The sequence below is a fragment of the Octodon degus genome, unplaced genomic scaffold, assembly GCF_000260255.1.
Source record: "Octodon degus isolate 3935 unplaced genomic scaffold, OctDeg1.0 scaffold00082, whole genome shotgun sequence".
Classification (NCBI taxonomy): Eukaryota; Metazoa; Chordata; class Mammalia; order Rodentia; family Octodontidae; genus Octodon; species Octodon degus.
The window spans coordinates 8,504,995-8,532,566 of NW_004524658.1; the positions used below are offsets into that span (position 1 = coordinate 8,504,995).

The window sequence follows — 27,572 nt, forward strand, 5'->3', positions numbered from 1 at the left end:
AAGATCTGAAACTCTGTCTTCACTTTTACTTAAAAAGTTTTGCAAGCTTGTGATTGAGATTTTAATTTCCTCTATATTTCTTTGACTCTGCTTCATGCGATCTATTTCTTTCTTGTATTGCTCATTCAAGGAATCCGTCATTTTTCTAATCTCTTATTTTTTTCAATGTCTTCTTCAGAAACAATTATAAATTCTTTTATTGCAGTTTTTTTTCAGATTGGATTTCCTCCCTATGTTTCTGTAGTTGATTCTTTACTTCAGATGCTAGAGATCCAAGAATTCTTTTTTTATTTCAGAAAAGAATTGTGCTCTGAGTTCCTATATGACTTTCTGCTGTTGCTATTTACTATTGACGGTATTCATTCATACATCTGAGGTGAGCTAGTGTCCTCTGCACTTGTTCTGGCTGGGCATTGGGTTTCCTCCATATGTTTCTGAATTTGATTCTTTATTGCAGATGTTATTAATTCAGGGATTTCTTTTTTTATTTCCAATCTGAGTTCCTCTATTCCTTTCTGCAGCTGTTTCTTTATTTCAGAAGCCGCTGATTCATTGCTTTCAGCTGTGTGATTCCCAATTTGTTCTGTGTTAGTGTCCTTTGCACTTTTTCCGGGTGGGATTGGGTTCTGAGATTGCATTTTGTTCCTTCTTGTCATTTTGTGTAGCACTGTCTTCTGACCTTTGTTGTAGATCTTTGTTGCAGTTATAACTTTAGCACCTACTGAAGTTCAGGTGTAGATCTACAAAGTTTGGATTTATCCAGCTGTACCTGGCTTGGGTCTGGCTGCTGTGCTCAGCTCCTTCCTGCTGCTGCCCTTCGGGGTGAACCTGTTGTACCCCTCTGGCAAAATGTTCTGCTCCTGGACTAGCTGAGTGGTTCTGTCTCCTATACTCTATGCAGGGATTGCAGCTGCAGGGCTGCACCCCAGGCCTATATGCCAGGCCTGAGCTGAGTCTGGAGGGGACAAGGTGTAGTAGGGGTGAGAGGCAGCTCTCCCACACAGTCACCTACTTCTCCCACACAGCCTGAAGTAGGACTACACCTGGGGATTCCCAGAATGCGACAGAAATTCCTACTCTGTGGGCGGGGCGTGTTGGGGTACTGCGGATTGATGGGGTGGCGTCTCAAGAGGGTGAAAGAGGGTCTCATCCATGCCGTGCCTGGGCTGGGACCATTAGGTCCCACCTGCACAGGGTAGCCAGAAGCTGTCCCACACACTCAGCGGGCCTGGCCTAGAACTGGATCTGGGGGTTCCCGGAATACAGTAGAAATTCCTACTGGGCAGGCAGGGTAGGTGAGGTGCTACTGAGTTTTGGGGGGGCGTCCCAAGGGGGTGGAAGAGGGTCTCACCCACAGTAGGTCCCGTTGGCACAGGGTAGCCGGAAGCTCTCCCACACACGCACTGAGCCTGGGCTAGGACTGGGTCGCAAACAAAGCTTTAAGTTATAAGTCTTTAAGTTAGCAATTATTTCTTCACTGATTGATAAAAACAATGTGAAGATCCACCATAGACTAGGGTCACAGCATATAAACTAGGACACTCTTTTTGGTGGTTAAACTGGCAGAATTATCATATACAATTTAAGTATGCCTCAATTGAGTAATTTTCTATTTAGAAATATATAGATATTAGGGTATACAATAATACATAAAACAAAAGTTTAACTGTAGTGTTCCTAGATAACAGCAAGTTTGATTTTCAACTTCTAAGTTAGCAAAGAAATTTAAAAATAATTTTTTTTTGTGGAACTGGGGATTGAACTCAGATCTTTGCATTTGCCAGTCAAGCGCTTATCCTACTGGGCCATCTCCCTGGCCCCTAAAAATAATTTTTAAAAAACTAATTTACTCAGTTTTAAGACTAGAAAGATTTTTGTAACAGTCCAATGACATGTTAAAACATCACTACGTTAAAGACAAAAGACAAAAAAAGTGTCAGCATATGGTATTGTACTATTATCACGCTGTTCATTATTGCTGTTCACTTCTAAATGGGTGGAGCAAGTTTCACTAATAGACTTTATTTTATTTATTTATTTTTTTAAAATTTTATTTATTTGTGTGTGTGTGTCTGTGTGTGTCTGTGTGTGGCCAGCTCAGCCCACCAGGGGGCGGGGCTGGCTGGCATGTGGTGCTGGGAGATTGAACCGCGGTCCCTGTGCTTTGCTAAGCTTGTTCTAAGTAGGTGCTTTAGACCACTGAGCCATCTCACCAGCCCTTTCACTAATAGACTTTATTTTATTTTATTTTTTTTAATTTTTTTTTTTTTTTATTATGAGAGAGAGAGAGAGAGAGAGAGAGAGAGAGTGAGTGTGGTGTGTGTGGCCAGCTCAGCCCACCAGGGGGCGGGGCTGGCTGGCATGTGGTGCTGGGGGATTGAACCGCGGTCCCTGATGCTTCGCTAAGCTTGTTCTAAGTAGGTGCTTTAGACCACTGAGCCATCTCTCCAGCCCCACTAATAGATTTTAAAGCACAGAGGAAAGAGGGGATGACAGGAAGGGGGAAAAGAAAAGGAAACTTAATCTCAGTTTTCTAAATTTCTTAAGCAAGTTACAGAAAATTTCAGCCAAGTACTTAAGAGATTTTGAAGGATGCTAAAAACAATTTAAAAAATGGCATTTTTATTCTCAAAAGAGACAGAAGTTCTTTAGTAATGAAATACTTCACAGAATGACTAAATGTAGGAAAAACACTGATCAGTTTAGAACATTGGTTTAGTGGTATTTAAGTAAGACCATAAAATGAAATTGCTAGCAACTGGAAGACTTACCTTGTCTAAGAGCATTTCTCTCTCAACTTCTACCTCTTCACTCCACACAGTCATATCATTCTTAGTTTTCTGAGTCACAGTCAGAATCATTAGTTTGCTACTAGCCACTTCTGGAAATAGTGATTCAAAGTCTGAAAACATGAATACAAATTTCAAGAAGAAAATAATTTGCTTTCTTTTTTTTGCTGTACCAAGAATGGAACTCAGGACCTCGCACTTGCCAGGCAGTGCTTATGCCACAGAGCTATCTCCCCAGCACTAATAATTTACTTTTTAAAAAAGACATAGTTCATAGATATAGAACTTTAGAAAATAATTTTTAAGTTGTTTTTATGGTACCAAGTTATTATTATAGATACGTATTATTTTTAAGATTGAAACAAACTTAGATCACTTCTGCTTTTGTGGGATGAGCTAGAAAATCCTTGCCAAGAATCCTGAGTGATAAATGGGGTTACATATTACTGCTGTTAATATCATTTCCAATTTTCTGTATTTTATATTACCTCCATGAAATTATAACTAAACTGATCAACCAGGAATAGAAATGACAAGCTTTAGGTAAAAAGCTACTAACAATCTACTATTTCTATGTAATTGTAGCATGACTTGAGATATTATGGGACATCTGGAAGCCTTTATCTTAAGCATGCACTCTTTTTCCACACATACTAAATGCTGAGGTACAGAGGATTAAAATTCCTAAGGAGTACATTATTCCTTCAACACATTAAGAAACCAGCAACATTATCTCATACTTGTTAGTATTTCAAAGCATAAAGTATGACATACCTCTTCGAAGCAATTCTGGACATGTTTGGATTACACACTCAACTCTGGCACTTTCAAAATAAGTTTCAGCACTGTTAATTTCTTGTTCTACAGGTGTATTACTACTCTATGAGAAATAAGGATTTAAGAAACAAAGGCTATAATTCAAATAAAATAATACATCTTTAAAAAGTTTTTAAAAATAATCTTAGCTGGAAGGTGAGGAAATACCTGCATATATATATACAAACTGTCCAAGATGAATACATGATCTAAAACTTTGAAATTCTGAACAAAATGGAACATAGATATATATTGATATTCTAGGATTAGCTATGAACTAAAATTGGCTGAGAAACTAAGATGACATAATTTATGCTGCAAAATGTTATTCTGGTATTTCATAACATCTTTTTTGTGCTATAATCTGTAAAACTAGGATTTGAACACTAACTTGAAAAATAATATGACAATATGATCTCTCCTATAAGAAGGGCTTGGAGGTCTTTATTCAACTGAAATTTGGAGTCTATTAATATATCAACATTTTGATAGATGCAGACACTATTGAGAAAAAAAAAAATCCAGTCTTTACTGTCAAGTATATAAGACCTAAGAAGAAAAACAAGCACAATAAATACATGCAATTCAGTATGAAGAAAAGTCTTCTAGGAAAACTAGTAAGAAAGGAACCTGCTTTGCTGGGAGGAACCAAGAAAACAACGAAATGGTCGTATCTGAGTTATGTATTAATTCATGTGGGTTTGACAGGTAATAAGTAGAATATGGGCTAGGAATCTGGAAGGAAAAGTCATCTAGTAAAAGGGGAAAAACCACCTAAGTCAAGAGAGAAATAAGAGTACAAAGGTACACAATAGTGAAAGAGAATGGCATGATTTTTAATAAAAGTAACTACGTTATAGCTGGATAGAAAAAAATACTTTAAAATGAGAGAGGTAAGGGATTAAAACTGTGAAAGACCATTTATACTACATTAAGAAATTCTGATTTTTGTTTATAAGCCATGAAAAATGGTAAGATCCAACATGAAAAGCTAATGTTAGAGTTAATGTGGAGGATGATACATGGCTAGCAAGGAGCAGCTAACAGTTTAGTTAACCAACATTTCTTAATTTGTACTGGATTAAAATGCTTTACATACATTTTCACAGACCCAACTTTTGAACCTTAAATGTATTCTCTCTCCATAGTCCAGCATCCTGTAATACCTCTCAATCCAGATAAACAAACCCTGAACTCTTGAAAAGAATTGCAATAAGCAACTACAAAGAAGCAATGAACTCTGACACCACTTATGAGGATCTGATGCTAAGGGCAATCAAGGCTGGCATTGTAATTTTTCTCTTGGTACAACACAGTTATACTTCTATACTATTTGTTATATGAGAATAAGAACAGGTTTTGAAAGAAAAAGGCTTACTTCCTATCTTAATGTAGTGAAAGTGACCATTCAAAGTTTTTATCTCTATTCTATCCCACTACTTTGACTTTCTCTGCACTCCAATGTCATTGCTATAAGTTTAAACCTAAGATGTCCCAGGGCCAGCCAAATAGCTCAGCGGATTAAACCACCTGCAAGTAGGCACAGGGGCTGGGGGTTCAACCCCTGGGCCTGCCATGTGGGCCCTGCCCCCAGGGTGTGCTGAGATGGTGATTGAGAGTGGGTGTGGTAACGCATACTTGTAATCCCAGCACTTGGGAGGCTGTAAACAGGAGAATAGCACTATGAGTCTGATTTAGTAGTGAGATCCTGAACACCCTGTAGACCTTTCCCTAAAATGCAGAAAAAAAAAAAAAAAAAAAACCAAACCAAAGATGTCCCTCAAAAATCCTATGTTGGGACCAGGCTGTAAAGGTCAAGTCTAGAGGAATATGACCTAAAAACGGGTGCATTCTTGTTCCCCCCTCTTCTCTCTTCCTGGATGTCAAGGGTGCAGTAGATTTTTCTTCACAAGCTTAAAGGTGTAAGACCATGTATGTTTTTGAAATACTCTGCTTTGAGTGGAGGGCCCCAGGGTACTCTGCTCATCTGGACCACCTAAGAAGCGTTTCCACAAATTCAGCTATCCAGGCACTCAGGATCCACTGATATCATGGTCCATTGGTGCCTAAGCTATTCCTCGAGCTGGCATGTCGCAATGCTGTCTCAATGTCAGTTCACCTGATAAACCTTAGGGTCACTCTTTTTTTTTTCAAGTTTCAATCTTTTATTTTAAAATTTTATTTTAGCCCTTACATTTAATAAATACCAATTATTTAAAAATGCTAATAGATGCATTGCCTGGTAATGGAAAGGAATCATGTCGTGTGCTGAAGAAAAGACCCAGTCTTGCAAGAGGGTCACTCTTGTGGTGCTGTTTTATCAGGATTATGAAGGCTTCTACTCAGATTTCAGAAAAATCTGTGAGAAGCCAGGCAACATATTCCCCTGAAGTTATGGAATGAAGCTTAAGGTGCAGTGGATACCCCAGGAAGCTGGAGACATTAGAATATGCTATGTCTTGTAGGCAAAGCTGAAAGCTGTGAGCAGAGGCAGTCTAAGAGAAGCCATATGGGCTAACAAGGCCATTGAGAAAGGGCTGCCCACACCATTTAGAGTTTAAATCTCACACCAACCTGCCACAGATACTGGGCATAGACTAAGATTTAATGTTTCCCCTGATGAGTTTTTCTCTTGCTTTGTTCAAATTTCTTTCTATCTCTGTTCATTCATTTGGAATGAGAATGTTTATCATACGCTACTGCATGCTGAAGGTACTTCACTTTTTTTTTTTTTTTTTTCAGAACCGGGGATTGAACTCAGGCCCTACTGAGCTATCTCTGCAGCCTTTCTTTTCTTTTCTTTTTTTTTTTTTTTAAACCAGAGTCACAGCTAAGAGTTTGCTTTAAGTCTCAGAGAAGACAGTGGACTTGGGACTTTTAACATTAAGACTTTGGTGACTCATAAGAGATGGACTAAAGGCACTCTGCTAATGAGATAGACATGAGCCTTCTGAGGGTCAGGGGAGGAATGTTGTGGCTTTGATCTAAAATGTGCCACAAAAATTTTGGATTTAGAGATGGGACTGGTTGTTGTATGGCCAAGTCCTGGAAAGGTGATTTCCTGTTCCTGAGTCTTCTTTTCTCTCTGCTTCCTGGCTGCCATGGGTTAAGCAGCTTTTCTTACCAGGCCCTCTACCATACTTTTCTACCTTTAAGCCAGTAAGCCATGAACCAAACTCACTGGAACCATGAGCCAAATAAACCTCTGCTTTAAGTTGTAGGTCAGTGGGAAAGTGACTAATATAGCCATACTCTTGTACCATGCAAAAACTGGGGACTTTTAAGATCCCTGATAGAAATACCAGGTAGGCAAATAGACATATTTAGAGCCCAAAATTTCAGAAATAATAATTCATATAAATATAGCCTGTGGAGGAAGCTAAAAGATTAAACGATCAAACAGTTTTTTTTGAGAGTCTTGCTATATAGTTCAGGATGGTCTCAAACTCACAGCAACCTTCCTGCATCAGTCTACCAAGTACTGGAATTACAGGTATGTACCAACACACCAGGCCACAGTAATATAAATGAAAAGATAAAGAACTTGCTCTGTAATTCAGGCTGGCCCCAAACTCACAGAAATCTTCCTGCCTCAATCTCCACTAAGTGCCAGCACACCAAGCCAGGGTAATTTAAATAAGGACAGAAACCTATGGGAAATATCACTTAATTGATAGGCAGAGAAGGACCAAAGATCCAAGAAGATCGAGAAGGATAGGGCAAATAAACTGTGTCCCAATGTCAGGTCATCTGATATAACTCAATTTCTGTAAGGAATTGCTATTCCTAATAATAAATGTCTGATTGAAATCTCTACTTGAAATTATGTAAAAAAGTGAAAATAATAAACACCAGGCATTTGACTAAAAACTCTGAACTACTAAAAATCCTGAATAAGGAATGCTATAATTTTCATTTAAAAATCTTTAAACAAAACTCAAAAAGTTATCACCAAATTCGTCAGAAATGATTTAAAGACAAGTAAACAAATACTCAAATATTTATATTTTTTTTGTTTAGTATATATGAACAATTTCAGAGACTTCAATTCTTAAGTTTTTAAATGGCTGGAAGAATATAAACCTAGGGGAATTAAAACTGTAATTGTCTTTATGTATTTGGTTGTTGCAGGGTTTCACTATGTAGATCGGACTCGTGTGATCTTCCTGCTTTCAGCCTCCCCAGTGCTGGGATTATGTGCACCACTAAGCTCAGACTCTGGCTGGCTCAGCCTGCCCTGAGGAGTGGGGCTGGCACGGCATGCAGTACTGGAGACAGAACCATGGTCTCTGTGCTTGCTTAAGCAGGTGCTTTAGTCCACTGAGTTATCTTGCCAGCCCCATAACTATCACTTTTAAAAGCAAAAAAAAAAGAAGCCTAAATTTCCAGCAATAAAGCTAAATTATGTATATTTGCAAGTTATTACAAATATATTGTTTTTTTTCTTTCTTTCTTATTTATTTATTTATTTAGTGTGTGTGTGTGTGTGGCCAGCTCAGCCCACCAGGGGGCGGGGCTGGCTGGCATGTGGTGCTGGGGGATTGAACTGCGGTCCCTGTGCTTTTGCTTAGCTTGTTCTAAGTAGGTGCTTTAGACCACTGAGCCATCTCATCAGCCCCACAAATATATTGTTGAATTAATTACTAAATGAGAATAACGTAAAGTTAAAATTACATAGCAAACATGACAAAACTTGGACAGCATCAACACATCAAAGCTACTTATGTTGTTTTGTACATACTGGGAATTTACTTTTCTTTTTCAATAAAAGTAATATACCCAGGGTAATAAAAAAAAAAAAAAAAACAGCATAACAATTAGAAGAACACAATGGCAAACAACAACTTACCTGAAATTCATTTACATATTGTGCCATCACAAACTCATGTCTTTCAGTTGATAAAGGCTCTGCTAGAACATCAGGCAAAGTTTTATGACCCTGGCTTTTGTTTTGTACAGCAGTCCCATTAAGGTGACAATCAAAGCCTATATTTCCAGGAAGCTGGAAACGCTGATCTTGAGGTCCAAAAGGTCCCATGGTTTCATCTGGCCACACTGTTCGAGAGCCTAAATAGGAACAACAACAACAAAAAGCAATCATTTTCTCCTTAAATGTCAAGGATATGAAAGAATGATCATCTTACAACACTTGTGTTTTTATTAACAGATCTCTGAAATCTGTTCTCTTGAATGAATATAAATTAGTTTGTTTCCAAAAAATACTAATCATAAAACTAGTTAGCTCAAAGACAGATCCACTACTAGAGGAAGGAGTCAATAAAGTACTGTAACTCATATACTAGATGACAGCCATTATAAAGAATACAAAACATTTTACATACTGACCTGAGTAAAATCCACATTACACAGCATTAAAAGAAAAAAGCTGTATCAAGAATAGCACAGTAACATTTGTATCTTTATATTCCTATTTTTAAATAAAGAGAAAAAGATTTAAAAGGAAAGAGGCTAATTTTAACAGTAGTTATCCTTAGGGAAGAGCAATTCATCTGCTGTTCTCTAGGGGCCATATCATTAATGTGGGGGGAGTATCATGTATTATGTGACATAATCCTGTACTCACAAGCTTCATGAATTAACACAGGTTATAAATATGAACAGATCACATTACTTTATCTGTATACAATTTTAAAAATATACTAATTTATAAAAATTTCATAAAGATTCAGAAAGAACAAGGTAGGAAATTAAATAAATAGTTAAGAGTATGAATTTGATACAGAGAACAGGGACAACTGCTATGCATATTACTTAGCAATAGAATAATAATAATAATTTTTTTTTTTTTTGGAACCGGGGACTGAACTCAGGCCCTTGCGCTTACCAGGGAAATATGTATTCTACTGGGCCATCTCCCCGGCCCCAAGAATTATTTTTAATATCCTGTCAGAACTGCTGTTTGAAAATGGCTATGTCAATATGGCTGACTCATTGCTTGATCACAAATGCAATTATATTTCTCTTCCACACCTAATAACATGCAAGACCCAGCAACCATGCAACTCTCTCCTGCTAAACTGTTTCAAAATTCTCAACACTCTCTACTCCAACGCTTCTCAATTTTAGAGTATTTAAGAATTATCTGGAATCCTGTTAAAATGTAGATTTTGATTTAGTAAGTCTGGAATGAATCTCAGGATTTACATTTTTAACAAGTTTCCAAATGATACAGAGTCACAGGGCTCCAGGCTCCTAAAGATTGACTGAAGCCAATTCCCAAGATAAACCTGTTAGTTGCTTCTGAGTGAGTTTAACTAAAAGACCACTGAGGTCTACCAGTCTCATGTTTTCTTTAAAGAAGATAAATGTTCCACATTAATAGTGGATTTAAGCCCATTTTCATGTTAGTCATTTAAGATTTCTCTTTGGTGAAAGGCCTGTGCTTATGATGTTATTTGGCTTTCAGTTTGGTTGCCTTTTTCCTACTGATATTATAAAATTTAGACGAACCTCTTATGGATCTAAATAATAAAATCTTTTGATTTATTACACATACAGGGTTAGTCTTCAGGAGATATAAACTGGATTATATCTGTCAGTATGTATGCAAGGTTGGCAGTAAAAGTGCCAGCACTGCACACATCAAAACTATACTTGCACTGCTAACTGGAGGCCTCTATGCCTGGTACAACTACAAAGTTTCTTTTCCCTATGCAGCCTACCTCCCTGATTAAAACCAATAAGCCATGAGCTTTTGGAGACAGGTCTTTTGGTCCAGAGAGACCACTGTGTCATATCATAGCTCCTTGAGAGCAGAATATTCTGTTTTTCTTTTGCATCCTTGTGCCATACTGCCAGGTAGGTTATACTGATATCCTCCACGGGGGTTTCAGTAAAAGAGTACTCTCCGAGTCATTCCTGAAAGGTATAATTACCCAAAACCAGGCACAGATCCAACCAAAAAGGAACTAAAGGCCAATTTCTCTGATGAACACAAGTGAAAAAGTCCTTAACAAGATCCTGGCAAAGAATATAAAGAATCAAAGAGATCATATTATGACCAAGTAGGCTTCTTTCCAGGCATGCAAGGATGGTTCAACATATAAAAATCAATAAATGTAATAGAGCACAAGAACAGAACCAAGGACAAAAATTTGCATGATCACTTAAAATAAATGTAGAAAAACCCTGACAAAATCCAACAACCTGGATAGCCTGATAGCTCAGCGGACTAAAGCGCCTGCTTAGGCAAAGTGCAGTAGCCAGGGTTCGATACCCAGCATGTAGTGCCAGCCCTGCCCCCGGGGGCGCACTGAGATGATGACTGAGACTGGGCATGGTGGCACACACCTGTAATCCCAGCACTTGGGAGGATGAAAATAGGAGAATTACTACGAATCTGATCTACAGTGGGATTCTGTACACCCTGTAGACCTTGTCCTAAAGATAGGAAAAAAAAAAGAAATCCAACAACCTTTTACAATAAAAACACTGAAAAAAATAGGTACAGAATAATGAACCTTTATTTCAATTTCATAAAAGTCACTTATGACAAACCTATTCCCAACATCATATTAAATGGAGAAAACCAAAAGCTTTACTTCTAAAAGTAGGAACAACATGAAGATATCCACTATCACCAGTCCTATCCAACATAGCCCTAGAAACATCTGCAAGAGTAATTACACAAGAAAAAAAAGTAGTGTAAGAAAAGACAAATCATTATTTGCAGGTGATATGATCCTGTACACGTAAGACCCAAAAAATTCTAGCAAGATTCCTACAAATAACCAAATTCAGCAGTGTACCAAGATACAAAATTAATGCATTATCATTCTTGTAGATCAATAGCAAAACTACAGTGAAAGAAAAATAATACCACTTAAAATAGCATCAAGAAAAATCAAATATTTAGGAATTAACCTAAAGAAGGAAGTGAAGGATTTCTGCAATGAAGATTATAGCATTCTGAAAAAGAAAATCAAAGAGGATATCAGATAATGGAAGCATGTCTCCTGTTCCTGGATAGCTAGAAGCAATATAGTCAAAATGGCTATTTATTCCAAAACTAATACAGATTTAATGCAATCAAAATCAAAATACCAACAGCATTCTTCAGATAACTGGAGAAAACAATCCAAACATTCAGGTGAAACCAAGAAAGACTCAGAATCTCAAATGTAAACCAAGAAAGACCCATATAGCAAGAGTGAAGCAGGAGGTATTATAATTTGGACTTGAAGTTATATTACAAAGTTACAGTGATTAAAAACAGCATTGTGGAAGGGAAAGAAACTGCTGAAAAGTAAAGAACAACTGGGTTGGGCAAAAGAGAAAAGAAAGTAGGAGGAATACACACACACACACACACACACACACACATAGCTAAGATCACTGTACTGCTAATTTCTATTGGTTTACTGAAAAAGAACAGATAACGCTTAATTTTGCATACCTATACTGGGTAATCTGAATAATTACTTTGAAGATAAAACAACCATTGTTAACTTCCTATCATCTTGTTTTGAAATTCTGTATCTTTTGTTTAAAACAATTTTTTATTCTCTTTAAAATAAAAAGACACCAGCATGATACTGTATAAATATATGTGATTTATCAAACAGAGGATGCAGCAACAACTGAAAGTACATTTAACTATTTGCTCTTTGACAAAGAGGGCAAAAGCATACAGTGGAAGAAAGCATATAGTGGAGGAAAGACTGGCTCTTTAACAAATGTTACTGGGAAAAGTGGCTAATCACATTGAGAAGACTGAATTGAACATTTATCTCCCAGCATGTGCTAAACTAAAATAAAAATGGATCAAAGAACTAAATGTTAAAACAGAAACAAACCTGTGGAAGATAAAAATAAGCTGAACTCTGAAGTCAGGAATAAGCAAAGACATCTCAACAGACCCTGGTTGTACAGGAAATAGTACCAAGAATCAACAAATGGGCTCATATCAAATTAAGAAGTTTCTGCACACCAGAAGAACCAACAGTGAGAAAAGATAGCCTACAAAATGCAAAATATTTGGCAGCTATTCCACAGACACAGGACTCAAATATAAACATAAATGTATAATGAAAGAAAAAATAGATGCACCCCAAATAAAAGACCCAATCAAATAATGGACAACTGAAATGGATACTTTACAGAAGAAGTACAAATGGCCAATAAACACATGAAAAAAAAGTTCATCATTTCTGGATATCAGTGAAAGGCAAATTAAAACACAGAAACTCCATCTTACCCCAAAACGAATGGCAATCATCAAGAAATCAAAAATAATAACAAATCCTATCAAGGCTGTGGATATAGCAAATCTATTTTACATTGTTGATAGGACTATAAACCAGCAAAACTACTATGGAAGTCAGTATGGAGAGTTCAAAAAACCTGAAAATAATAATTCCTCTTGACCCATATATTACCCTGAAAGAGTTAAAGACATCAGATTACAGTGACACTTGTATGCTCACACTTACAGCAGCATGACTCATAATATGTGTGTGAACAGATGAATGGATGAAGAAAATGTAGCTTTTATACATAATGGGGTTGTCATAAAGGATAAACTTTAGTCATCTGGGAAAACGTATTTGCCTTGACATCGTAATGTTAACTAAAATAATACACACAAGTTTAAATTTCACATGATTTCTCTTATAGAGAAATCCAAACTATAAATAAAAAGCAAAATAAAGAACATAATAGGAAACAGGGACATAGATTCTTTTGCAATAGGGAAGAGGACTTAAGAGATGAAGGGAGGAAGGAGGGGGAAGGAAAAGAAATGATAAAAGTAATCAAGAAGTTTTATGTATATGTATCAACTCCCCCACAAGGAATGTAAATATATTACAAACATGTACTAATAAAAAAAGTTCAATACAGAAATGACAGGTTTGTAGTACTTTTCAAATTTACTTCTAAATTTATAATTTCTAAACATAGAACCTTCTTAAAAAACAAACACCAATGGCTTATAGCTTGAGGATAAATTGGGAACTTATTGAAAGTAATGGGACAATCAAGGTATATCAAGAAAGTGACACAAAACATTTAAAAGTCATTAGCATGACAGGGCTGTGCCAAACAAATTACAGATTTTGTAGGTAGTAGGTAAATCACTAAGTATATACTATACATGTCAGCTACCTTGAAGAAATTAATCAAAAATGGCAAGAAGTAATGTTTTAATGGAGTCAAAAGGAAACCTGTTTCAGGGAGGACTGGGTTGTCTGAAGATATAAAGAAACTCAAGTTTAGTAAACAAGCTCTGGAAAACAGTATAGTCTCTGATTTGTGGTGGTTTAACACATGACTTTTTGACATTGTAGTGCAAAAGCCACATGTATCAAACTTTGAATTTTTATATTTTTCCTGTTTAGCAACATGCTATAATCTCTCTCAATGTAGGGCAGTGAGCTACATTTCATAGTGAGCTATGTAGTCTACTAAGTATTGCGTTGGCACAATTATTTGTGAGGTTAGCTGTATCAAATGCAGGATCTTTTACTTACATATATCTGGGGATGCAGGGGCCACATGAGATTCATCAGAACCTGAAGATCCTGCCGTTGAAAAGGCCTTTGGATTAACAACTCTTCTAACTAAAGAGTAAAATCCTGGGAGATAAGAAACCAGTCTGGCCCTGTTACAGAGCACCTAAGAATGATTTAAAAAAAAAAAAAAAAAATTAACATTATTTATGCTGAACATAAATAGTGTAACTTCTGATTATGTAACACATAATATGTATTTATTATTTTAAAATAAATACCACAAAAATTGCCAGAATTAAAATGGAATTACTTAGAGCAAATCCTAATGAAATCAAGAGGCCATTAAGGTGGGAAGGTAATAGGGAGATTCATCATATTTGCTTCATAATAGCACTATCACAAAAGATTCTGCTAAAACCTCACAAGAAAGAACAATCTTACACAAAAAAAACTTCTATGAAGGTGCTTGCCTTCCAAATGCCTATTCAACCTTGTACTGTTTTTTTCATTAATGATCCCAGTGCCAAGGTTAATTTCTAAAACAACTGTTTAACTATCTTCATTTTAACTTTAAAAGTCTTGCCTTTCTTTGCCTCCTTGGGTGCATCTCCCATAGTATATGCCATAGTGTGTATTATGGATTACAATCAGTCACTCACTCTTGAATAAACCCTTTTTCTCTGAAAGTCTCTCTCTACATAACTATGTTGACAACACAGATATTAAAACAAGTCAGTGAAGCATACCTGCCACATTTCAGCCCTGTCTGGACAATTTGGTGATTTAGGGAGATAATCTCAAAATAAAATATAAAAAAGGTCAAAGGATATAGTTCAGTATTAAGGCTCTCAGTTCAATCCCAATACCAGAAAAAAACAAAAAACAATAAAAATCCAAACTAGTATTAAATTATGTAGGGTAAAGGACAATTTGGTGATTTAGGGAGACAATCTCAAAATAAAATATAAAAAAGGTCAAAGGATATAGTTCAGTATTAAGGCTCTCAGTTCAATCCTAATACCAGAAAAAAAACAATAAAAATCCAAACTAGTATTAAATTATGTAGGGTAAAAGTGTGTATCTTTTTCAATAAAGGCAAAAATTCAAGAATATTATGTGAGAATGAAGTCTAGAAAAATTTTTCTAATGACAAGCTACAAAGGTAGCACCACTAATAACATTCCTCTACCCTTAACATACACCATGTCTACAACTCTTCTTAGACCAAAATCTTATTTTTGAATCCTCTCCTTTTATTATACTAGCTCCTGTATAATTCCTGCTTGCTATGAATGTCTACAAATCCTTCACATTAGCACACAAAGTACCTTCCTGATTTGTTTTACCTTAGGTTTATATTCTAGGTTTGAACTTCAGTTACAAGTAATGTGGAAATATATATGTAACTATCTCCCAAACATAAACTGTTGGCAAAATAGTTGGGTTAGAGTAACTTAAAGCGAGGGATGGCCTAGTAGAGCACAATGTTGTAGTAAATAAAATTTTATTATTATATAGCCACACCCATTCATTATTTGTTGTAAATGACTGTTTCACACCATAATAGCAGAGTTATGTAGCTGTGATTGAGTTTATGGCCCACAAAACTTAGAATATTTATCATCTGGTCTTTAAAAACATTTTTCAAAGCCCACAATGCTAACTGTTGGTATACTGCAAATTTAAAACTATTATCTTTTGGGTGGATATAAATGGAACAGGCGGCCTTCCATTAGCTAGAGATGCTGCTAGTATTATGTGACCCTACTGCTGCCACACTGTCTGAACTCACTCCAGCAAAAGAATTATTATTTTTTAAGACAGGATCTCACTGGGTAGTTTAGGCTGGCCTTGAATTCATTATGTAGTTCAGACTGGCCTGCAACTCACGGGAATCCTTCTGCCTCAGTCTTCCGTGTGCTGGGACTAATGGTGTATGTCACCTCACCCAGCTCACTCCAGCAAAGATTTTACAAAATCATCTTCCAAAAGTTATCCTGCTAAATTAATTTGTTCATTTAAATCAAAATAAAGTCAGGTCGAATAGTCAAGTTCAACTGTTTTTGTGAATATCACATGTTACTTTCACCAAGTTTTCTTTCCATGTGGGTTAGGACTATAGAAAAACTCAATTTAAGGCTTGTTTTAGACTGGTAGTCTTTTCATGGTTTGTATTATTGGGAACTTAAGGCCAGGCCTCCCACATGCCAGGCAAGTGTTCTACCTCCCAGCACATTCCCAGTCTTTTACTTTTATTTTTTTCTTTTAATTTTGAAAAAAAATTTTATTCAGTGGCTGAGTTGCCCAGGTTGGAGTTCCAACCTGTAACTCTCTCCCCTAAGTTTTCTAGAGTGCTAAGAGTACGGACATGTGCCAACTGCCCAGCTAGGTAGTGTACTCTAGTCACTAGACTCCTACAAGAGCATCATCTTCACCACTTTTTGCCTCTTCAATCTTCCTAACTCATAGCTGTGATTAAATCACCACAATCTAAATTTAAAGTCTAAAATTACTGAGGTTGGCTGATCAAGCCTGTACCTCCTAACATAAATTTATCTTGCAGTAATCTCTTTCCCCTGTCTCAGGCAGGCAAAAATGCCTTCTTCAAAATGGGTGGGGAGGAGATACCTTTCAACATACTGTACTATACTTCTTGTCTCTCCCTGCTCTAATTACCTAATTCTGCTTATCTTTCAAAACTCAAGTTAAACCCTTTTCCCAACAAGTAATCTCATAACCCCTACTTTTCCTTCACTATAAAGCTCAGAATCTGCTCTGAATTGCACCTTTTCAAAGTTTTTTAAAAAACTATTAGGTTCTATTTTTACTGTAGCTGTTTCATACATATATTGTCATGTACTATATAAACACGATGCTTTTTTTTTTTTGCACATGCTAGGTAAGCGCTGTCACTGGAATACACTCCAAGCTTAGGATGTGTATAATTAGTAACTACGCACTTACAATGGTACTGGTGTGCGTGAAAAATATCTTTTGGTCTTGTTCTGTAGAATTTTAGTCATTTCCTATGCTGGAACTGCTAAGAACGAAAAGCAAAAACAAAACAACAACAACAAAATCTTTCGGTTCAGTCAGCCAGTGAGTCAAAAACGGCTGAAAACGAAAAAAAAAAAAAAAAAAGAAGGGCCACAAGTACCCTCAACAGTGAAGTGCCTCCGCCGACAGGCTGCCGCGATCCCCGTCCACGCCAACCAACCCGAGGCTCCGCCGCACTTCCGCGCGCCTGACCCCGAGGTCCGGCCCCCGCCGCCCGCCGCCCGGCCCCCACCTCCCGCGGCCCCGCACGGCCGCCCCAGTCGCCCAGTCTCTGCCGGCTACTCACACTGGCCATGGCTGCCGGAGGAAGGCGCGGTCTTCCTCGCGCGAATGGGTCCTGGGAACAGGAGAACAGGAGACGGTCACCTAGCCCCGAGGCCCGCGCTCCGCCTCGTCCCTCCCCCGCCGCCCCGCCCCTCCCCGCCCCTCCCCCGCCGAGACCCGCCGGGCGCGCACGGCCGGGCATCGCGGTAGGGGGCGCTCAACCTCAGGGCCAGCTCAGGGCGGTGCGACCAGAGGAAGCTCGAAAGACCTAGAGACTCGGACAAGAGCTCCGTGGGAAAAGGCAATACCTAGGGCTGCGGCCCGACCACGGGCGAACGCGGAGGAACTGGCGCGGCCGGAAACCAGCCGCCGCGCTCCTCAGAGCCGCCTCCAGCTGGCCCACTAGCCGCCCCGTCTGCCGTCAAAATGGCGGCGTAAACCCTACGGGAGTTGCGTCTGGTCGGCCCAGCAGGCCTGAGAGGTCGCCTCCGAGCACATCGAGGCAAAGGATCATCGAGACAATGATGCGCACGCTTGACACGTAGGCCTAGGTGGCCCAAAGTGGGCGGGACTGAGCTGGAAGGGTGGAGGGTGGGGCCTTTAGCTGGGCTAGGAGGGACTTGGCGTTTAGTTGGTTGACTCATTGATCTGTTTACTACTTGCTTCCTTCGTAATAAATTTTTTTGGAGTACATTATTTACATTTCCCGAGTCATTGTTTTTGACTTACCTTTTCCTCTGCAGGCTCTCGATATAAGCTCAATAAATATGTATCCCACAATTTATAAAATAGCGTGCCATTCCAACTTAGGTATTTTAAAAAATAGTAACTGAAGTGCTCATTTCATTTAGATTTCCTAAGTTTTAAATTAAATGTCCTATCACACCATTTAATTGTGACATCCAAGTCATTTAGACTCCTCCAGATTGCCTGTTCCTCAGCCTGCCTTTGCTTCTGATAACCTCCTGATAGTTTTGAAGCTTACAAATTAGGCATCTTACATTGAATGTCAGTCTGTTGGAGTTGCCCGATGTTTTCACTGAGGCAATGTATTTTTTTTGGGGGGGCGAGGAGTGTAATGTGACCTCACCTCTTCAGTCCAGGTTGCATAATATCAATGTAACTTATTATTGTCCATGCTAACTAACCTTTATCACTTCACTAAGTTAGTGTTTGTCAGTTTTCTCCACTGTGAAGTCACTTTTTTCCTTTTGAAGGATGTCACTCTGTGTTGCACAAATTGTAGGAGAAAATACTCTGAGGGTATAAGATCTTCATAAATTATTTGCAGTTTTTCTGCACTGCGGATTTTTCTGTTCTTCTCCATTTGTTTATTCAATCATTTATTTATATTGGCATGGACTTGTGAATATTTATTTTAAATTTTGAGTTATAATCCAATAGTATTTTAATTTGTTGTTCAAGTAGTCCCAGATTTGGTCATGGGATTTTTTTTTTTTTTTTGATGGCTCCTCTGCCCTTTTTATTTTTATTTATTTTTATTTTTTATTTATTTTTATTTTTATTTTTTTGGCGGAACCGGGAATTGAACTCAGGCCCTTGTGCTTGCCAGGGAAGCACTTATTCCACTGAGCCATCTCCCCAGCCCCCCTCTGCCCTTTTTAAACACATTATCAATTATGTGCTTTTCTTAATCATTTCCTGAGTATCTGGCATTATAAGATGCTCCAAGATCATTTTATATCTTCCCTGCTGCATTCCTAAAAATGTTATGGAGTTTCCAAGAAACTGGGGAGACAGGAGGGATTATAGGAAGACAGTTGTTTGTTTGTTTGTTTGTTTAATGTATTTGGTACAGGGTCTATAGGGTCTCACTACATACGTAGATTGGACCCAAAGTAGTGATTCTCCTGTTTTCAGCCTCCCAAACTCTGGGATTACAGGTGCAGCACCACCACGCCCAGTCTTGATCACCCTCTTGATCACTGGATGTGGAGCCAGCACTACAGGCCAGGGATTGAACCCCGGCCACTTCCCCCTGCCTAAAGCAGGCGCTTTAGTCCGCTGAGCTATTTGGTGGACCCTTACAGGAGGACTTTTTTAGTGCCCAACCAGCCACTAGTAATGCTCACACCAGGCTGGGCCCGGAATAAGGGAGAGGCCCCTTTTAATACAGTTTGTGATGTCAAGCAAGTAGAGCTACAAAAGTGAAACCAGTGTCAGACCCTAGTGGCCTATCTCAGCCTCGAAAAGAAAACACATGCTGTGTGTCTCCTAATGTTAGTATGCTGTGAAAATTGTTTATAACTGTTTGTTAGTTTTGTTGGTGATGGTACCAGCATTGGCCCTGCAAGGGAGGAAATTCCCAGGAGAGAACCGCTGGATGTGTCTCCCTTATCAGTAAGAAAAGCACAGAACTGTGGGGAGAAAGCAGTGTTCTTGGGGAGGAGTTGTTGGAGTTGATTGCCTGGAGCTGGGAAGATTTTACACAGGGAGAGAGGCTTCGTTGGTTTTGCTTCTTTCCTGAAATCTGCTTTAAAGGTAGCCACTTTCCCAAAGAGCCATGATCTTTTTAATGGAAAATGGCTAGAAATCAAGATCTGGACATTTGGAGTATTTGTGCCGACAGGCCTACTTAATTACAGAGCAAAGAGATTTATTTGTGTACACTAATGTGAGTAAACATACTCATTTGTAATTATTTGTGTATGTACCCATCAGTCTATGTCAGCTACATAGGCGTTCACGCTGATGTCTCCAGCCCTAGCCCTGCACTACATGATCACGATAGCATCACTGCTTGTATTTAAGTTTCTACTACTGGGTGAGAAACTCGGCTTCCACCATCTGCCATCTGCCTGCTCTACTGTTGGATTCCAGTTCAGATGGATAGTGGGTTCAGAACTGTCAGGTCATATTCAGTGTGCATATATAGTGTATTCAGAATTGTGATCAGGTATGCTCGCGGGAATGAGATTTGCACCTATAGCATAATACTGTGAGTAGTTATTTTCTCTTTAACCCATTCTAAAGAAAAAAAACGCCTCACTCATTAAATCCTCTTACCTCCTCAGAGTCCTGGTAATCACCGGTTTATTTACTATCTCAGTAGTTTTGGCTTTTCCAGTGATGTAGAAATGGAATCATACAGTATGTAGATTTTCAGACTGATTTTCCTTTAGCATTTTCATCTTGTGTGACTCAATAACCCATTTTTTCTTTTTCTTTTTAACTCTGTGAATAATATTCTAACATGCAGATGTTTCATTCTTTGTTTATACATTCACCTATTGTTATAGGCAGCAAAGTCACATAGAACTCTTAGGGCTAGGTCCTCGAAGGAGCCATTGCAAGAGGTGAGATATCTTGCAACTATGAGGGAGACAGGCTCTTCCACTGAGGGCTAGATGTTAAGGCAAAAGACCCAAATACACCCACATATTACCTAGAATAAACATCAGGACTTGATATCCTAGGTAGGCACTGATGACCTCAGGAAAGCCAGAAAGCCACTGACCAAACCCCCTACAGGAAGAGCCCCTGTTCTGCATTCATGCCCCCTTGCCACAAGACTCACTTCCCCATTTGATCTCAGTTTAGTCAATTTTACCTGAGCAGTTATGCTCCTAATCATATTGATTGACCATAGTTTTGTCCCATTCCATACCCGTCTTGTGGTTTCCTATGTTTCCCCACCTTGGACCTGCCTTTGCCCTGTGGTTTTGCTCTGTAAAATACCCTAGAAAAGGCAGGGTCCTTGGCAACCCACTCAGAACTTCTTTTGTCTCTCTCTCTCTCTCCAAAGAAGCTTTCTTTCCCCAGTAAATATATTCTGCTCTTCACTTTGGTTCCTAAAATTCATTCTTCAATTTTAGAGAACACAAACTCATACCAGATATCTAGCAGATTGGAAGTTTGTTTTCCCTCTATCAGCACTTTGGTTTCTTTAAGTTTTGATGGTTGAGAATAAATCTTCTTTAAAGATTGTGCAGGTTTTTCTGTGGATAAGATTCCAAATCAGTTAGGTAATATTTTGGAGCACAGTTACTGATAACAGTATATTTATAAGATATTTACAAATAGTTTTGTTAGATAATTTGAGCAGTATACATACACACTGCCCACAGTATGTATACAATTAGTTTAGCAAATGTCTTCTGTACTGGTAACATTGAGCAAACAATTTCACTTTTGTCCAGTTACTACAGTAAGAGATATCTAAATTATTGGCTTTGTAAATCACTCACCATTTGACATCCCATAGCTGTTAAATCAATGAACATTCAGCCCTAGAAAAAGGAGAATGTCTTAGAATGCCTTCTGAAGTATGTCTAATGCAAGAGATTTTGTTACTTTCCTTTGGAAACATCATGTGGTATCTCAGAAAGCCCCACTTTCTGAGATTATCCTTGCCCAAAGTTCTCATACTACATGTCTATTTCCTCTTTTCTGTGAGAGAGAGCTGGGGGGAGGGGTAAAACAAAAATTTTTCACTTTATTTTTATTTTTTATTCATTTATACTGTTTAGTACAGAATCTACAGGGTCTCACTACACAGATCAGACTCATAGTGATCCTTCCTGTTTTTCAGCCTCCTAAACGATGGAATTACAGGCATGCACCACTGTGTCCAGTCTCAATCAACATCTCAGGGCACCCCAGGGCAGGGCCAGCAGTGCAGGTCGGGGATCAAACACTGGGCTCCTGTGCCTATCTAAGCAGGCGCTTCAGTCTGCTGAGCTACCTGGCTGACCCTAAATTTATTTTTAAATTGTTACGTTTTAATGCTAGAAATTAGTAGACCCAACAATGGGCTAAAGACTAAAGTCTTCAGACTGAAATTTGAAGTTGAGAAAACACTACGTATTTCCTCAGAGAAAACACCTACATGTGTTCAGCCTGTGGCCTAATGGTTGTACATGCCTGCCTTACCTGGGCCATGTTGAGTAATGTGGAACTACTTCAGGTGGAATGTAAAATAGATAGCATGGTTAATGTATGCAAGTAACAAAGCTTTTTTTTCCAAAGTATTTCTTACTTTAGCACAGGTATCAACAACCCATGGACTACAGGTTGAACGACTTTGGAACTAAACATAAGAAAACCATGGAAGAGGTAGAAGCTCTCTTTATCTGGTCCCTCAGGAATGGAAAGCACCGGAAACTGCAATGAAGTTAGCCATGTGAAGCGTTTATGTTGTAAACATTAGCAAGTAGAAATTAAGTTAGATTTGGATAAGGAAGTCCAGATTATCTTTCCAATATTTCTAAGAGTTATCATTCTGAAGACCTTCACCATGTCTACCTGTGCTCTTCTAAAAAATAGTGTTCCTTTGCCCTTAGAATACCATCTTCTTGAAGGAGAAAAGGTTGAAGGAGAAAGATAAGGAGTTTGCTGTGGGATATTTTCAGATGCCTGAAGGACATGCATGTAGAATTGCCCAGTTGTTTGAAGCAGACCTGTTTCTCAGGAAATTGGATTATGTGGAAGATAAGGATTTGAGGGTCTTTATGAGAGTCCAGGTCCATGAAAATCTTAAAGGACTCCATCCCCATGAAGATCAGGGGCCACTAGTGCAGAAAGTAAAAAGAAAAGGTAAAACATAGAATTCCAGGAAATACTAAAGGGAGCAGAGGAAGAAATGGTAGCAAAAAAAAACCCCAGACAAGTCTCATCAGAAACTAAAGGAAATGAGGTGGGAGGGCAGAGACAGAAGCATTGTAGATGTCAAGAAGACAATTGTGGAATATTATTAGGGGAAACTCAAATGTCTTATTTAGAACCAGAAAGAGTCCTTTTTGATTGATAAAGTAATGTTTGCTTTGCTGAAGAAGCTGCCCTGGAGTTGTGGAGGATGACTGGTTACTTTGGTATTCAAAGGATGATGCCTAAACTTCTTGAGAACAGAGATTTTGTCTACTTGTGCACCATTCCTGGGACTTCTATATTCCTGCCACAAAGAGATTATCAGTAAATATGTGTTGAAAATTGAACAGATGAAGTAGTGGTGGCAGCTATCATTATTAGTAGCTGTTTTAGTTGTTCTGTTTCTGAATTTTCTGTCACCTAGCATTCCCTTAACATTTCTACTGGGAAAAGTTGTAGGATCTACATTTCACAGATAAACTGAGAAAGACTCAGATGTAAGTAAACTGTTTATGCTATAGAGCTGCCTATAGTGATGGATATAAGAGTCAAAGGCAGGTCTGTATAGCTGCATAATCTCTATTCCTTCTATGACAACAAAACCAAGAAAAAGAGAGAGGTGAGTGAGTGACTTTCAACTGCTTTTTCAATTTCCTGTTATCCGCTTGCTCCCTTGCTTTCACTTGATCCTGTTTTGTACTCACTCTTCAGAGGCAAAGCAGAGCCTACCGAGAGCTATAAAGGTTGATCAAAGTCCTAGATTATGAGATTATTCAGAGGCCAATATGTAATCCTTAGAGTTTTCTTTTTGTCTCACTCTCACAGCTGCTTGCATTAATGCCTTCTGATAAACATATGGCCCCCTTTTCATTCCAGGGAACACTGATTCTCAATAACAGAGGAGACATACTTAAAGCAAACTAGGGAATATGCAGTTATCACTAAATGCTCAGCCTGTAAAGATTATTGTATCAAAGCCAGCCGTTTCTATAGAGAAAACAGTATTAGAAAACCAAAAGAGACAAGAGAGAATCTTTTCTGCTCAACTAAGCGTACTAAAGCATATTGGAAATTTGGAGACAATATTCTGTGCTATTTTAAGAAAAAGTTTCATGCTGTTACTTGTTTAAATGAAATAGTATGTAAAGAGGGCCAGGAAGATGGCTCAGTGGAATAAGTGCTTTCCTGGCAAGCGCAAGGGCCTGAGTTCAATCCCCAGTTCCGAAAAAAAAAAAAAAAAAAAAAAAAAAAAAAAAAAAAAAGCATGTAAAGGAAGGATGATAATGGGCGTAAAAAAGAATATAGGTAAAAGTATTTGAATAGTTTTGTTCTTTGTCTTGGTCACAGAAGTCTGTGGTATTTTTATTTTTATTTTTTGCAGTACTTGGGAGTAAACCTAGGACCTTCACACTGAAGTACATACCTAACTTTTTTTTTTTTAAATTGTGCATTTGGTACAGGGTCTCACTATGCAGCTCGGACTCATAGTGATCCTCCTGTTTCAGCCTCCCCAGCACTGGGATTACAGGTGTGCACCACCACACCCAGGCTTGGTGACTGGCTCAGTGCACTTGGTGGTGGGGCCTGTGCAGTACATGCTGGGGATCGAACCCCAGTCCCTGTTTGCCTAAACATGTGCTTAGTTTGCTGAGCTATCTTGCTGCCCCTCCTTTGTTTTGTAAATTTAAATTTTTATTTTAATTTATTACACTGTCCAAGTTAGGCTCAAGCTTGTGATCCTCTGGCTTCAGACTCCACTCCTAGATGTGTGCTATCATTCCCAGAAGAGCTCAGCTATTGACAGTACATCTGTTAAATTGCCTGCATACATGCTCCAACTTGATGCATTAAGACTGGTATAGCTGGGCATAGTGATGCACGCCAGTAATCCCAGCACTTGGGAGGCTAAGGCAGGAGGACTGCCATGGGTTTGAGGCCAGCCTAAATTACACTGTCTCAAAAGAAGAAGAAGGAAGGGGAGGATGTGAAGGAGGAGGAAAAGGAGAGAGAAGAGAGAGGAGGAAGAAGAGGAAAAAGAAGACTGGCATATGCTCTAGCAATTTCTGGAAAACCTAACATTGTCCCGGAACCTCTTGTATGTTCTAGGGATTCATGACGGCAGCACATGAATGTGAGAAATGTTAGAGTGAATGCTATGCCTCTAAGCCATAGTGGTTAAATATTTTTGCTTTTAGTTTGAATAGAACTCATACAGTCTAAAACTAAGTTTTAATTGTAATATTTGATATTAACTTATCTGCTTTTCCCTGCAGCTCCTCTTCATTACATGGGGACAGTGATATTATCTATTTTAGGGATATTTTGAGAAGTATCTAAATAGTACAAATATAAATATCCCAGTGACTTGCCCAGAAAATTTGCAGTACATGTCAATCAATATCCTCTTCATCTAGATTACCAATATTATTGCTATTGCTATTACTGAACTCCGTTCTTACTGAGAGGGGATGATGCAGGAAGAATCTTGGGCTCTGCTTTTAAGTGAGCAGGACTTGGTGGAAGGAGTGGTAGCAGGTGGGATAGCAAATACACCTTGGCCCCAGATGTAGAATGAGAATGTAGAATATGAGAATGAGAATATGTAGAATGAGAATGTAGGGCAATGGAAGCTTAGGAATCTGCATTTTAAGCTCATCAGGGACTTTAGAGGAACACTGCAATTTGAAGACCAAGGGTTAAAGACAAAAACTGTTAAATAAGAAAGAAGTGCAGTATCCGCTGTGAACACTAGCTGTCACTGCTCTACAAGGTAAAAATGACCCTGCTAGTTCACTTGGAAGAGAATTAATAAAAGAACATTTTCTAAATTTGATGTATAAAGATCTAGGGACAATTAATTCTACTTTAATCAGGTTTGGATCATCTTCACTTTTATTAAAGATCTCTAGAAAATATAAATGGGTTACAAAGATAGTGGTTAGAGATTTAAATGTTTGGGTTATATGTGAATAAGCCTGAGTCAAAAAATGTTTTACTTTTCTTGGGGGAAAAAGTGAATAGTTTTGTGGCTTAAAACCTAACCCGGTTTCTATAGTTTGAATGTATTGTCAGGTCATAGAATAGCTTTTCATTCTCCTAGATTTCATTCACAAGTTTTATATTGGATCTGCAAGATATTTAGTGTTCATCTGAAGCTCAGGGATTGAGTCTTTCCTAGTGCTTATTTAAACTTTTCCTTTCTTTCTAGATGCTGTACCTGTTGCAAGACTTGGATCTAAATTGTGGCTTTTCCATGTAGTTCTGTGTGGATCATGGAGATAATTTCTCAAAGTAGGCATGGAAATACTCACATAAGGGTTGTCATGAGGAGAATACAGATAGCGTAATAAGTATTATTATGACTTGAATTTAAAATATCCCTAGTGAGTCTCATATGTTGGGAGACAGGGCCTGACTAGAAGAGGCAAGTCGCTGGGAGTGCGACCTGGGAGGGGGCACTCTTGCCCTGGTCTCCTCCTCTCTTGCTGTGCTTCCTGGCTGCTATGGTATGAGCAGCCTTCCTCCACCAGGCCTTTCTGTCAAGCTGCTTCTGTGCTGGAGTTAGCCTATGCTGGACTGAGATCACCGGCACTGAGCTAATATGAACCTCTCCAACTTTAAGTGTGAGTGTCACGTATTTTGTTCTAGTGGTAGGAAAGTTAATATAGGAATTTGGTACTAGGAGTTACTAAACTTATCCATATGGTTTAGAAGCATTTGGAACTAGTTTGTACACCAGCTAGAGAAGCCCTACGATGCTAGAAGCCAAGTTTGATGAGTAATTCTGGTAGGAGAAAAATGCAGATAAAAAGGCAAATAATAACAAGCAGTTGGGAAATGAAGATTATTGGAAACCAGATTAGAGGTAAGATGTGTTTGATTTTGGTGAAGACTTTGTCTGCAATTTTTATGTCCTAAGATTTCATGTGAGGCTGAATTTTAAAGTGGAGAACTACTTAATCTGGTAGAGGTAATTTCAAGGCAACCATTTAGGCTGTGGCCTAAATCAGGAGCAAAGAGCAGAGCCAAGGAACTTTTTGTTAGGGGGCAGAAAAGAAGCATGTATAGTTGGGTCCAAAAGACTTGGGGATACTGATGAATTTAGCACTATTAAAAACAAACCAAGTACTTTGAATGGAGACAAAGAAAGATGACCCAAAGGCATCTCAGAAATGGGGCACAAGACTATAAATGTTCAATTTGAGAAGAGAGTTCCTGAAATACCTGCTCATTCAGGGTGGCGAAGGAAGTGCATCCTTGAACTTGGTCATCTAGATACTCAGACACCAATATAGTTATGATCCCAGGGGACTTGGCAATGCTCAGGCTGGCAAATGATCATGGCATCACCCAGGTGGTGATGGGTTTTCAGGCATACAAAATGCTAGAGTTATGAGGTCATAAAGGATCTATCTACCCAGGCTTCAGAAAAGGCCTGAGAAGGCCAGCAGAATGTATAGTAGGGACACATTCCTAGTTTTGAGACCATGGGAAGGGAGTGAATAAAGCTGTCAGAGTGAAGCTGGAGGTGCAGTGGAGGCCCCAGGAAGATGGAAATGCCAGAAAT

At 38.6% G+C, this 27,572-nt stretch overlaps 1 protein-coding gene across 2 annotated transcripts in view; it reads right to left on the reverse strand.

Moving 5' to 3' along the window:
* The window catches only part of Mmadhc (methylmalonic aciduria and homocystinuria, cblD type), a 30,165-nt gene extending 12,298 nt beyond the window's left edge, over positions 1-17,867 (reverse strand). Inside the window, exons 1-6 of one of the 2 annotated variants that reach the window (XM_023721417.1) lie at positions 17,707-17,867; positions 17,421-17,471; positions 14,096-14,240; positions 8,455-8,672; positions 3,564-3,669; positions 2,772-2,902 (exon numbers count right to left, since the gene is read on the reverse strand). In XM_023721417.1, the coding sequence (XP_023577185.1) occupies positions 2,772-2,902; positions 3,564-3,669; positions 8,455-8,672; positions 14,096-14,240; positions 17,421-17,429 (609 nt within the window). In that variant the 5' untranslated portion in view covers positions 17,430-17,471; positions 17,707-17,867. The remainder of the gene's footprint in view (positions 1-2,771; positions 2,903-3,563; positions 3,670-8,454; positions 8,673-14,095; positions 14,241-17,420; positions 17,472-17,706) is intronic. The other variant, XM_012515886.2, reaches the window with a different exon arrangement.
* Between the last annotated feature and the right edge of the window lie 9,705 nt (positions 17,868-27,572).